The sequence below is a fragment of the Rhipicephalus sanguineus genome, chromosome 4 (genome assembly GCF_013339695.2).
Source record: "Rhipicephalus sanguineus isolate Rsan-2018 chromosome 4, BIME_Rsan_1.4, whole genome shotgun sequence".
Taxonomy (NCBI): Eukaryota; Metazoa; Arthropoda; class Arachnida; order Ixodida; family Ixodidae; genus Rhipicephalus; species Rhipicephalus sanguineus.
The window spans coordinates 49,165,282-49,177,821 of NC_051179.1; the positions used below are offsets into that span (position 1 = coordinate 49,165,282).

General features: G+C 42.9%; 1 protein-coding gene across 2 annotated transcripts in view; it reads right to left on the reverse strand.

Annotated features, from left to right (window-relative positions):
- Nucleotides 1-5,753: 5,753 nt before the first annotated feature.
- LOC119389935 (death-associated protein kinase 1) overlaps nucleotides 5,754-12,540 on the reverse strand; it is a 98,821-nt gene continuing 92,034 nt past the window's right edge. For both annotated transcript variants that reach the window (XM_037657385.2, XM_037657384.2), the window contains exons 17-19: nucleotides 11,546-11,752; nucleotides 10,502-10,674; nucleotides 5,754-9,039 (exon numbers count right to left, since the gene is read on the reverse strand). In XM_037657385.2, the coding sequence (XP_037513313.1) occupies nucleotides 8,328-9,039; nucleotides 10,502-10,674; nucleotides 11,546-11,752 (1,092 nt within the window). In that variant the 3' untranslated portion in view covers nucleotides 5,754-8,327. The remainder of the gene's footprint in view (nucleotides 9,040-10,501; nucleotides 10,675-11,545; nucleotides 11,753-12,540) is intronic.

A 12,540-nucleotide genomic window follows, 5' to 3' on the forward strand; every position in this document is an offset into this window, starting at 1 on the left:
CTGAACATTTACAGCATAGAGAAGTATACAGTTGTATTTTCGAGAGGTGGGAGTTCAATGTAAAGACAGTTCCCTATAAGGTTGAGCGTTGGGCTAGTTGGTGGCGCAGCATAATCCAAAGTTTCACAGCACATGGAACGAGGACGAACTGTGTGTCTCTTCTTTGTTCGTCCTCGTTGCATGCGCTGTGAAACTTTGGACACTTCCCTGTTCTGTGTCTCTAGATTTACCGACGCTCTTGCTGGTGCTGCTCGTATATCATACGGCGATGCGCGCCGTACGCATGCGCAGTACAGAAAAGTACCAGCACCACAAACCGTGAGTCATGTTCTGCAAAGCTTGGCGGTTGTACACTTTTCAAACCGAAGAACACCCGCGTGATCTATATTAATGCGTTCCGCTTGGCAGTGGGCCTCACTGTACATGTTACACACGCTTACATCCGCGAGGGAGGCCATTTCGCTTTTTCCGTGCATCACATTACCAAATCAAAACAAGGCAGAAGTTCAGAAGAAGATGGAGGCTTGAAGGACGAAAAATCCTTGATTGGGGTTGTCGCTGGAGCCTTACCAATCCTTCCCAAATCAAACGAGATAGAAGGACTCTTCAGCAGAAAGCACTGACGAAGACGAAAAAAAGACACGTGTTCTTTTTGTCCCTGTGAGTGTTTTTTGCCAGGCAGGCATTGTGCCCCTTTAGGTGGCAGTTGTCAGCCTGTTCCCTCCCTATTTCCTCTGTGTCTTCGTGTTATGTATTCAAACCAAATAATAATAATAATAATAATTCTTACTGTATACAGCGCAGCGTCTTCTTTCTTTAATTTGTTAAGCTACGAACCACATAGAGTGCATCGTACATCAATAATTGCAAGTAATACAGCTAAAGGCGGGATTCACTTCTCGTGGCCGTGTCATAACAGTATGCCTCACTTAAAGGAAGAGAAAAAAAAAAGGCGGGGGGGGGGGGGGTGCCATCCAATAGCACGTGGGTGTTACGCATCAGTCTTTCTACACTGACCTAAAAAATATGACTACCATGACCCGCAGCAGTATACCGTACAATAACAATTATTTCCTCTCCACTTCCCTGTATTCCGGTGTCGGGTAACTATCTAAGTGCAATCTGGTTAACCTCCCTGCTTCTTTGTCTTCTATCTATCTATCTATCTATCTATCTATCTATCTATCTATCTATCTATCTATCTATCTATCTATCTATCTATCTCATCTATCCATCTATCCATCTATCCATCCATCTATCCATCATCCATCCATCTATCCATCTATCCTATCCATCTATCCATCATCCATCCATCTATCCATCATCTATCCATTCCATCTATCCATCTATCCATCTATCTATCTCATCTATCTATCTATCATCTATCTATCTATCTATCTATCTATCTATCTATCTATCTATCTATCTATCTATCTATCTATCTATCTATCTATCTATCTATCTATCTATCTATCTATCTATCTAACCATCTATCTATCTAACCATCTATCTATCTAACCATCTATCTATCTAACCATCTATCTATCTATCTATCTATCTATCTATCTATCTATCTATCTATCTATCTATCTATCTATCTATCTATCTATCTATCTATCTATCTATCTATCTATCTATCTATCTATCTATCTATCTATCTATCTATCTATCTATCTATCTATCTATCTATCTATCTATGCAAACGTTAGCTTGCCAGAGGAGCTTCATTCAAGAAGGATTTCTTAACACTGAACATTATAATTGACAGCTCGGTCATCTATGTATCTAATGAAGTGGTAGACCCACCTTCATCATCAGTCAATCTGAGTACACTGCAGTAGGAAGCGTCAACCCCGCGCTGCGCGTGAGCCGGCTCTGCGTACTGTAGATGAATTGATATAAATTATTAACGAGCTGCAGGCCGAAAGAAAGTTGTATCGCTGTGGCGTAGACATACGACACCAACGAAGAAATTTTCGTCCGCAAAAAGCCGCCTATTTTTTTCTTCTTTTATTCCGTGGCTGGGTATCTATTTCAGAAGCAACAGACTTCGTTAAAGGGAAGGGGTGCGTATTCTTTTCGTTCTTGAGTACCCTATTCTAAGCTGCATTTGCTGCAGTGCTTCGAAAAATATTACAGTGTCATTGCGTCTATTGAAACGCTGCAATGTGATTCTTCGCTTGCTTGCTCTTGGATGCTATTTGAACGTTTATATAGTAATTGTGCACAAAACAATCTTTAGGTTGCTTTATAACATAAAAACTGCTGGAGAATCGCAGAAAAGTGCCCGTTTTAATTTTTTGTTCGCATTTTCTGTTCATGTTATGAAAAGCATTGCAAGTAAAATACCAACAGACTCAGTAATGGTCGGAGATATGTGACTCAATATAACAAAAAAGTTTGTTCTATAGATCAATTCGGCATGACAGTTGTTTATGCAGAGGAATCGTTTTGGTTATAGTTAGTTTATAAGGTGTAAATCGAATACGGTGTCAGTTGCTACGCGGCTGTTATGAACATCTCCTTCGTTACCCTTCCCGGATCAGTATTTCTACTTCGGGAGTCATTAAAATTGAAGAGGGGTACCTAATATATACTCTGTATATAATTAGCACAAGATTTTATTCAGGGAAAGTAATTTTTTTTAGTTTACCTCGCAATTGATGGAATATTCGCCCAAATAAAAGCTTGGAGCATTACTCATGCAGATATTCAACTTTCAATAATTAAATGTCTAACCATTCTGTACCAATACGGTATCCTTTAATATTCCACGTCGTCACCACAGCGGCCTTTGCTCGGGGCCTTTTCTATATTGCTAGCGTTACGTGTATATGTCATAAATACCTGTGTAACACTGTCAACGCTACACAGTCTCCATTAGTGGATAGAAATTAACTTGTGAAAAAAAAAGCTCATTATTTCTTGGGTGTAATCCTTTAACGGAGTATTTCGTCTCTTTAGATAGCTTATTGGCAATTTTTATTACTATAGATTAGAATAAATGATCACCATTAAACTCTCTGAAAGACACGTAACATCATAGAGTCAGTACAGACACTGTACTAAATGCATGACATATTTACGTGGGCAGACGGGCTGTTGTTTTAATCAGAGATTGGAGCACAAAAAGTCGGTAACCGGGGGATCGCTATCAAATCTTTCTTTGCACTTACCAGGTCATGCGAATCATGCGCCCTTGGACATTTTCAGGCAACTGTTTCCGCTTGATAAGATATCAGAAGCGTCACGCAAGTAATGCAAACGAGCATGGTTTGCCTTCCATTTCGCTTATACTGCTCGTAAGGTGTGCGTTATGGCACTGCCGTCACTGGGTGTGTAATCATCGTGTTTTTACAAATGCTGCCAGAAAACAAGGCTGTTCTCATTATACCCACGCGGAACTCAATATCATTGTTTCGCGCCGTGTTCACACAGCATTACCCTGTATCAAAGCAGCGTTATATCCTTTATTTGCGCCGAGCATTACGGATTTCACTCGGAGCATTTCAGTCACGAAAACTACCAGTATTCCGTAATGCGTTCGAAACCTGCCTGCCACTGTCGTTCAGAGTGTTGTGGAGGCGTGCTACCTTCGTGGCTAAGGTCTTGCACTGATGAATTCGAGGACGCGGGTTCGATTCCCGGTCATGACGGCCGCACTTCAATGGGGGCGAAACGCAAGAACGGTCGTGCACTTTGATATAAGTGCACGTAAAAGAACTCCGGGTGGTCAAAATTAATGCGGAGTCCCAACCCATGGCGTTCCTCGTAAACGTAACGCAGTTTCAGCTCTTATAATCCCAGAACATACTTTCATTTAAGTTGCAACGATACGAGATTATGAATAATAGAAACTGACCTTGTTGTCCTCGTCATTGTCACGCGACGGTCTTCGTTGTCATGTCATCGCCGCTTCAGTCATCATCGCTACATTTAGCACAAGAATACTGGCCATATACGAGTTTCGCTAATACAATGAATTTACATACAGGAAGCAAGACATTGCGCTGGCCAGCAGGCGGTAAGGTGCTGTTTGATTAATGCTACCTACTCTGCTATAGTTGGTACGCGGTTTGCACTGGCGTCGCTGAAGCCGCACACGTTGTAAAACCAGCACGCTCGGAATGGGTTCGTGACGTCACGTGAATGTTATCAGTACGTCGCTCGCGGATTCTGTCGCTATTCTGACGCATTTATCACATTGAAGCTGGTTAGTCGCAGAAGTCAGTAAGCTGTGTTGACGCGATCGTAGACGCCGTGCTGTAGTGCGTGACGTCACGTGCGAGCTATCAACGAAAATAACACTGACGTGAAGGACGGGACAAACTCCATAGTCCGTCAACTTTATCCGGAAAAACCCACGCCGAACAAAATTTCCGTGGCTGGCCGGTGCCTACGTGGGCGGAGCCACCGACTCAGCCTGGGGGCTTTGCCGTCGGGCTGTAGGTTCTCTGGACCATAAAAAAATTCATGCCATGCACATCCCCACACAATCATAATAATATCTGGGGTTTATTGTCCCAAAACCACGATATCATTATGAGAGACGCCGTAGTGAAGGGCTCCGGAAATTTAGACCACCTGTGGTTCTTAAACGTGCACCTAAATCTAAGTACACGGGCCTCAAACATCATCGCCTTCATCGAAAATGCAGCAGCCGCGGCTGGGGTTCGATCCTGCGACCTTCGGGTCAGCAGTCAAGCGCCATAACCACTAGACCACCGTGGCGGGGCACATTCCCACACACATTCAGTATATAATCGCCAGCAAGAACGGCATCGTTCACCAAGCCGCATCTAAAAACTTCTCCCCAATGATTGCGTGGCCGATCAGTTAGACCTTGTCCCGTCACTTCATGCCTCGAGCACCTTCCCAGCGCCTGTGCCATCCCTTGTATCGCACGAAGGTGTTTGCTCGACAGCTCGATCAGGAATGCGTTTCGTTTCTGCACTTTTTTTTGCATATTCAAAACTGTCTTCGAATTTGCGGAGCAATTCTGCCCTTTAGATGCATGGAAGGAGGGTCACAGGAACGTAAGATTGCCATTACAATGACGTGGTCAAAAATTCGTCGCACTTGCTCTTTAGACAACCTACAACGGACGTCGAAGCTAGCCATTCTACAGTCTTTTTCTTCAGCCAATGTTTTTTTTTCTTTTTGTGTGTGTTTGTGCAGGAACGAAAAGGTCAACGTTGTTCCTTTTTTTTTTAATTCAGCCCATGTTCCGCCAACGTAGTAAAGCTTCACCTTAAACTTTTATGTCTAACAGCAAAGCACGCTTTACAGAGCGAAGCATGTCGACAAAAGCGCTTCCTTCCAAAACCATCGCTTCCTCTAAACGATACACGTTTGCTATGAAAATTTTCTCACCGACTTGTAAGCTAACATACAATGTCGCGGCATTTCTCAGAAAAATTCATTTTCATTTATTCATGTTACCAACAGCGCCTAGTGGCATTACAGTGGGGGAATTTGAAGGCTGTTGTCCAAAAAATCATGGCATAATTATGGCATGACTGTCTTAGACTAGAACTGCTTTCTGAAGTATGAGGTCAGCTAGACGAATAAAGAAATGATGCGCTCTCAGGAGAAAGCCCGTGACAAACCGATGCTAATTCAAAAACAGAGACGAATGTAAGCTGCTAAAGAATCCGAGAGATATGTTTAATTATACAGGTTTGACTAAACCTTCCCATTATATCCTTTTTCTAGCGTTTCTTAAATTCTTAATCACCACACGTCACGAGTCAGTTCTTGAATGGCAAGTTTATTGTCACGAGTAGAAAAAAAAAGCAGCAACAAAAATCAACGATGCATGAGTAGCGTAAAGTTAGACACGCAGCAGTTCTACTCAAAAGTGATTGCACTGTTCCTTTTGGCAGAATAACAACCGACATCGTCGCGCATGGGCCAATGCTTATTTCATATCATTTCAATATCACGCTCGCAACGATCTCTTGCTTAGCACATTCAATAAGCGGCAACATTGCACGGCCAAAGCACCTGAACCATCGATTTTCATTCCGAGCGAAAAACCGTCTACCTTCCTACAAGCGAGAACATACTGCGGATGCGCGTAAAAAATTTACTATCAGAGATGTTAGAAATTCTGGATATTATATGAGGGCATACATTTTGGGCACGCCACATGCTTCCAGAACGTCATTTTGATAAAAAAGATTTACCTACTTGGCACTTTTCAGACACTGTACTGAATGTAGTCAGTGATAAATGCTGGGGAACATGCAAATGCTTCGACATTTCATAGAGAACCGAGATAGGATAAGGGCAAAACACCTGCACGCATTCTTGCAACGCTGAGTCGAAGTAGGATCACATGTGGACACCTAACTCAAAGTAATAGATAAACAACTGCATAACCAATACGAATATCTTGTTTTTCTAACAACTGCGGTTAGTAGCCTGACGATAAGACGCGGTACTGATCTTGTTATAAATGCTCAGGTTATTTTATGGATGAAACCGGAATGCTCTTACAATTGTTAGCTCCAGTTTCTGTATAAATTCTACAATAACTGATATAACAGCGTGAATAAAGCATTCATAACAAGCAAATAATGCTGAAGTGAAGACCAGTAGCATAAACACATCACCGTGCTTTGCAAGGGAAGGACAAGTGGACTGTCCTGACAGAATTTTGAACTTCCCTGCATCGCACAACGCCTGTCCTTGCACTAAGGTGAATGCAGACACTGCTTAAATAATTCACATAACAAAAAATGCTGCAAATCACCATACACTTTCGCGCTTTGTATACCGACCAATTCACTCAAACTCATGTTTGGCAAAGTACATTCTTATATGATTCGATCTGAAGTGATCTAGCACAGGCAAAAGTCTTTCTTTTTAGACATGCACACTGGTTAGATGTGAACCGTAAGCTAACAAAAATGAAACAAACAAATGTATTTTGCGCTACCCTTGCCATAACTGCAGTCGTCTGTCAAGAAGTAGATCAGTAATCAGTTCGCAATATTAAATTGCACTTATACAATGAACTACATATCTTCACCAAAACAAATTAAGTAGCAGTAGTGTCTCAAGTTTACTGAAAAGCAAGCAGCCCTGCAAATAAGTGCCACCTAATTTACATTCACCATGTGTTTCTTTCAACATTGCAAAGTAATGCATTTCTGTCCTCACACATATTTAGCAGTAGCAAATCACAGCAAGCAAGAATTTCTCATCAGCACATCCTAACAACATACTAAACTGCCCATGTGCAAGGCCTTGCAGGAGTTCAGTTGACACTTATCTATGCAGATGAATGCTATATGTTACATGAGAAGCATCCTATTTGGCCTGAGTCTCTAACTACATGAGGAAAGACACTGTCTTAGTTGGCTTGTGTTAGATGCTCTAGCTGTATCCTCACTATTAAAACTATTTGATTAGTTGAATTTGCCATACGTAACAGCCTTATATGTACAAATGTGCACTCTTTATAGCATCATAGTAACCTCAACAAACTGTACTGTATGTCAAACTGAAAAAATAAGATCAAAGAATTAATAGAAAGAAATTATTTCAAAACATTCCATTTCTGAGCTACAAAAAGAAAGTATTGCAAGAAGCCAGGACTGATCTAGTATTCATACAGTCCAGCCTCGTAGTAATATCCTTTTTAGCTAAGTCTACAGAAGCGGTGAGCGAGAGAGGTCTTCAAGATTATACAATAGGACCAAAAAGAAAGGTCTGAAATATAGTCACAGACTATCACAAACATAACGGTGTTATAACTTGCCATCAATTACTTTCACAAACATTGAGCAAGTGTAGAAAGCAGCTCTGAGAAGCAACATATAAAAACAATCGAGCGAACTCCACACTTTATCGTAGCCGTCATACTGGTGCACTGTGTTGTATGTAGTTTGCTCCCACAAACAGTGGTAGTCTATATTTAGGTGTTTTGTTCTTCATGCTAGAATGTTTCTGGTAATCGTATGACAATTCATAGCATTCACCAAGAGTCACTCCTCACACGTTAGCTTTTTGATTTGTTCTTGCTGCAAAAGTCACTCAAAAGGTTTTGTACACCGGCTACACATCAAACAAAAATGTAGTCATAACAAAGACAAACTTTGTCGCAAAAGCACACTCGCGTATGAAAAGCGTGTCGCACCTTGGCCACGAATAAAAAAGGTATATAAGCACCAGCGAAAAATGTTCGAACTGACATTGCTGAAACTGCTGCTGCCATGTCTTCTCCAAGCACGTATATTATGTACAAAGAAATACGTTGCACACACCGCACTCAAGAAGCGGGAAACGAAATGAAGGAAAGCAAAGCAGAACTATAGGCACTAACGCGAAATGTTCGAACTCGAAGCTGCCGAAACGGCCGCCGCCACCCTGGCGTCAACGTCGTGCCTGCCCACCGTCGGCGACACAGGTGACACGGGCGCTGCGGTGACCGCTACCTTGACGAGCGGCGACGTCCCCAGCACAATGTCCGCCGCGTCTCCCCTGCCCAGTTCATCCAACGCACGAGCGAGATGCCCTATGGTACTGTCCATCACCAGAGTCCACTCCCCAAGCACCCTCGCGATGGGGCTCTTGCCCGAAGTCGCCAGCACGCCGGACTCCTTGGACTCCGGGTCCAACTCGGGGAGACGCTCGGTCATGCCCAATTGCACCGCCAGGAGGCACCAGTCCCGTCCCAGCTTCTCGGGCGGATCGAGTGCGGCGCCCAGCCTCTGGCGCGTCAGCAGCGAAAGCTGCGATGCGTGAGTGTCCGGCCCGCAGACGAGCGACGCGGCCGTCGCCACGTCACGGCAGCAAAGGAGGTCGCACGCCGATTCGGGCATGCCGGTCTGCGGATGCAGCACTTGGGCGTGCAGGCCGCCATCATTGAGCATGGCGCGCATGACGAGGCGTGCTGGGTACCGAGCCGGAGTCTGTGAGTGGTGCCGCAGGTCAGCGGCGCTCAGCAGGTGTCGCTCGAACTGCGCACCGGGACATACTTCACCTAGCACGTCGTCAACAACCATCAGCAGGTCCTCCAGGAAGTAGAAACTGTTTTGGCGAAGGAACATGCACGCCATGCGACTGTTTCATTACACTGCCCATAATGTGTGCATGTAATTATCAAACCCTCTGATTTTGCATATCTCATTAAAACTGCACTGCTTTAATTACAGGTAATAAAGAAATGTTGCCTACTTCTATACTAATTCTAGTATGACAGCTGTAGTTTGTAATAAGTTCCATTTTCTTCCTCTTCATTTTTGACAGCAAAAAGATGGGCTAGCTTCTCTGCAATGCTTTAACTGTCACAAAATGGGAAATACCAAACAGCATTCCCAATAATTAAGTGTATTGAGCATGCACTGAAGTGCATGCACCTGAAAATGACACCACAAGAAGCATACAGCAAGCATATATCAATCTTGTCCCTAGAACAAGAAGGCTTGGGTAGTTTGCTTCACTGCGCGACAGTTCTTTCCACAGTTAGTATGCTTTACCGCATTGCATCTTACGTCGCGGTGAAGCATGCTTGAGCAAATGCGTCATTATAGAGCACAAATGAAATACTTCCTGCGTGAGCCATTTATCTTTCAAGACATGGTACTTTGCTCATTTTTCTTCCATGGTATATGCCCTACCCTTCAGGTTCAACGTTTTGTTTGATAACATCTGCCAGTACAGCACCACCTCACCAGTAAACGTTTATGACAACACAAGAGGTGATAGCATAATCCAGTTATGAGAAGCAAACTTGGAGGGGTGCAGTGCAGCACATCAGCGCTCGATATATCAAATGCGCACAGTATACAGTGTGCCCCAGCTCACTCTAGCCAGAGTTTAAAAATATGCCAACGCATTCCATGATGCCGCAACCATGTTGCTGACTATTGCATGGAGTGAGCAACGGAGCTGGGCAAAAATTTCCGATGAGAAAGGTGTATATCGGTTTGCAAAATGTCCTATTTCACAGTTTCTAAATTATCCATGCCGAATAGCCCAGCTAACTGCACTTCTGCAATTTAATTCTAACCTTCTGTCTATTCATTAAGTATTGGCATTTTTCTGCTTACTAGAGATGCTCGTGAAATACAAAAAAATACCATGAGACATGCCTGCTTGCATGCCTATGCGCACCGTGATTATGGTGCTCCCTAACATACCGCATGCAAGCAACCATAGCATTTGGCCGGGTGTGCTGCCATGTAGAAGGGGACAGGGCAGCAAAAATGGCGGTGGCTGTGCAATGACACACTCGTTGCTTGTGACAGCACAAGTGGTAATCGCTTATTGCAGCTGTTATCGGTTATACAGCACCGAACTTGAACGGACGTTAGAAGCGACTGACACAGAGAATAATTCAATATATACAGATTAAATATGTCCCAGTACAAGTATATTTGGTAAACGGGCTTGGGATGAACCTACATAGGTAACAACACTATCTTTCAGTCTTGGACTGAAACTTTCCACTTTCAGTCTTGGTACAATCAGATATGATGGCTTTACTTACCAGCTTGAAGATGAACCACGTGGACCACGCACCTTCACTTCTAAAGCACTGTCATTGTCAACTAGTGTGAGCATTCCCTCCAGCGCTCCGCTGCAAAACTTGCTGCCCCGCAGCCATTGGTACAGATCACTATCTGAATCTGCATGTTCCATTGATGCACGTCGCAGCTGAACCTGCACACAAATGGTTGACATTCCAATAAGTGCCTCAGAATACGTTCAGTCACCAAAGCATACCATATGCTCGCGCATGCAACCGGTGCGATGCAGTGCGTACTTTTCTGTCCATCATAATACCTTCTATGCACTTGTGCCACCTTATGTTTGAAGTGCATTTAGTTTGTTCTTCTTGCTGTCAATAGGTAATATCGCTTAGAAACTGTGCTGTCTATTTCCCTGGCTTGTTGTAATCTATACGTGCTTCTGTGCAGTTTATCTTTCAGATTACACACTTATAGCATTTCTTTTGAACTACTTTGACAACGTATGCAACATACACAATGAAATGTTCAAAAGATCAGTTGCAGCAGTGTACATGAATTTCAAGAAGCCGAGTTTAAAATTTTACCTTGCCTTTTTAGTATGCATTAGTTATGTGCAGAATGCACAAAATTCCTATATCTTGTTTTTATTTTTTTATCTTTTTGGTACTTTCATGTCTATTTTTCAGTGCTCACAGCTATCTCTTCTAAGAAGAAAACTCACCACTATTAAAGCAATAACAGCAAGCTAAAATAGGAGTAAGGCCAGTACATGTATCATTCATTACTCGATATCGGCAGTAAACACTTCATTGGCTGATTTTGCTCATATGTAGAAGGAATGTGTGAAACGTTTTTTTTGCACTGAATGCTAATGAGATGTTTTCTTTACAAGTGACCCTGCGACTACCACATATTTCAATCTTTTCTAATGGCAAAAAAGTGTGACTAAATCATACTCCTTCCCCATTTCTTAAGCACATTACAGCCATGTGCTTCACAGCATAATTACTCAATTAAATAATACTTTGACTAAGGAACAATACAACATGCATGACTCTTACCTGTATCCTGGTAAAGATTATGGCCAGAATGTGTGGAAAGTCATCAAATGGAATGACGTGCACACCACAATACACGCCTTGGGTGTAACGTGGATCCGAAGGGTCCCACAGGCCTTCCAGAGTTTCAACCAAATTGTAGCATGGAAATTCGTATTCCACATCACCGTCATTGTCACACTTCGTGCACATCTTGAGGTTTTCCAGCACCTGGGCATGATAATAAGGAACAAGCCAGTGCTGTCACTATAGGTAGGAAAAAAAAACATTGCAATATCTTCATGTCTAACTTGGCATGTATAGCGCTAGTGGTTGATTTACAAATTTCTTAAAGTTGGCTGCCATCGTAAACCACTCTCCATACGAAAGCTCTTGTTCATAGAGTAACATTAACTTTTCTATTCAAAAATGAAAAGGAACCGCCATAACCTCAATGCCTTGCAAACCGTGCCCACTGTGAGGTATGCGCAGAAAACAAGAAGGGGGAAGCTGCTTTGGCATACGTGAACAGAGGTGGCACTTACATCTGAACTGTAAGAACCTGCCAACATTTTCAAATAGAAAAGAGAAAATGATCAGGGCCATGACATGTGGTAGTGTAGGTCTTGGTTGGTGCATCGCCACCTTGCTTCCCCCCCCCCACCCCCACTTGTGTAGCACGCTCGCTATGACAAAAGGAGAGAGAAAGCACCCTTCATCATGTGATAGCTCCATTTGTGGTTGACAAATCTAAAAAAATTTTGTGGCAGGAGATTTGAACCTTGAGGCGACAGAGTACAGTAGAAAGGTCATTCTACAATAACTTAGAAAGGTGTTGAAGGGCCCCTTTATGAACGAATAATAATATAGTACACACTTGTGCTCTGCCCTTGGGCACTCTGCACTTTAAATTAGAAATGTGATCTGTGTAGGAGGCTTTCTTGTTATTACAGAGGCTTGTGAGCGACCCTTGCATTGAAATTAAAGGATCCTGCAAATTATCCTTTCTGCATGCTGTT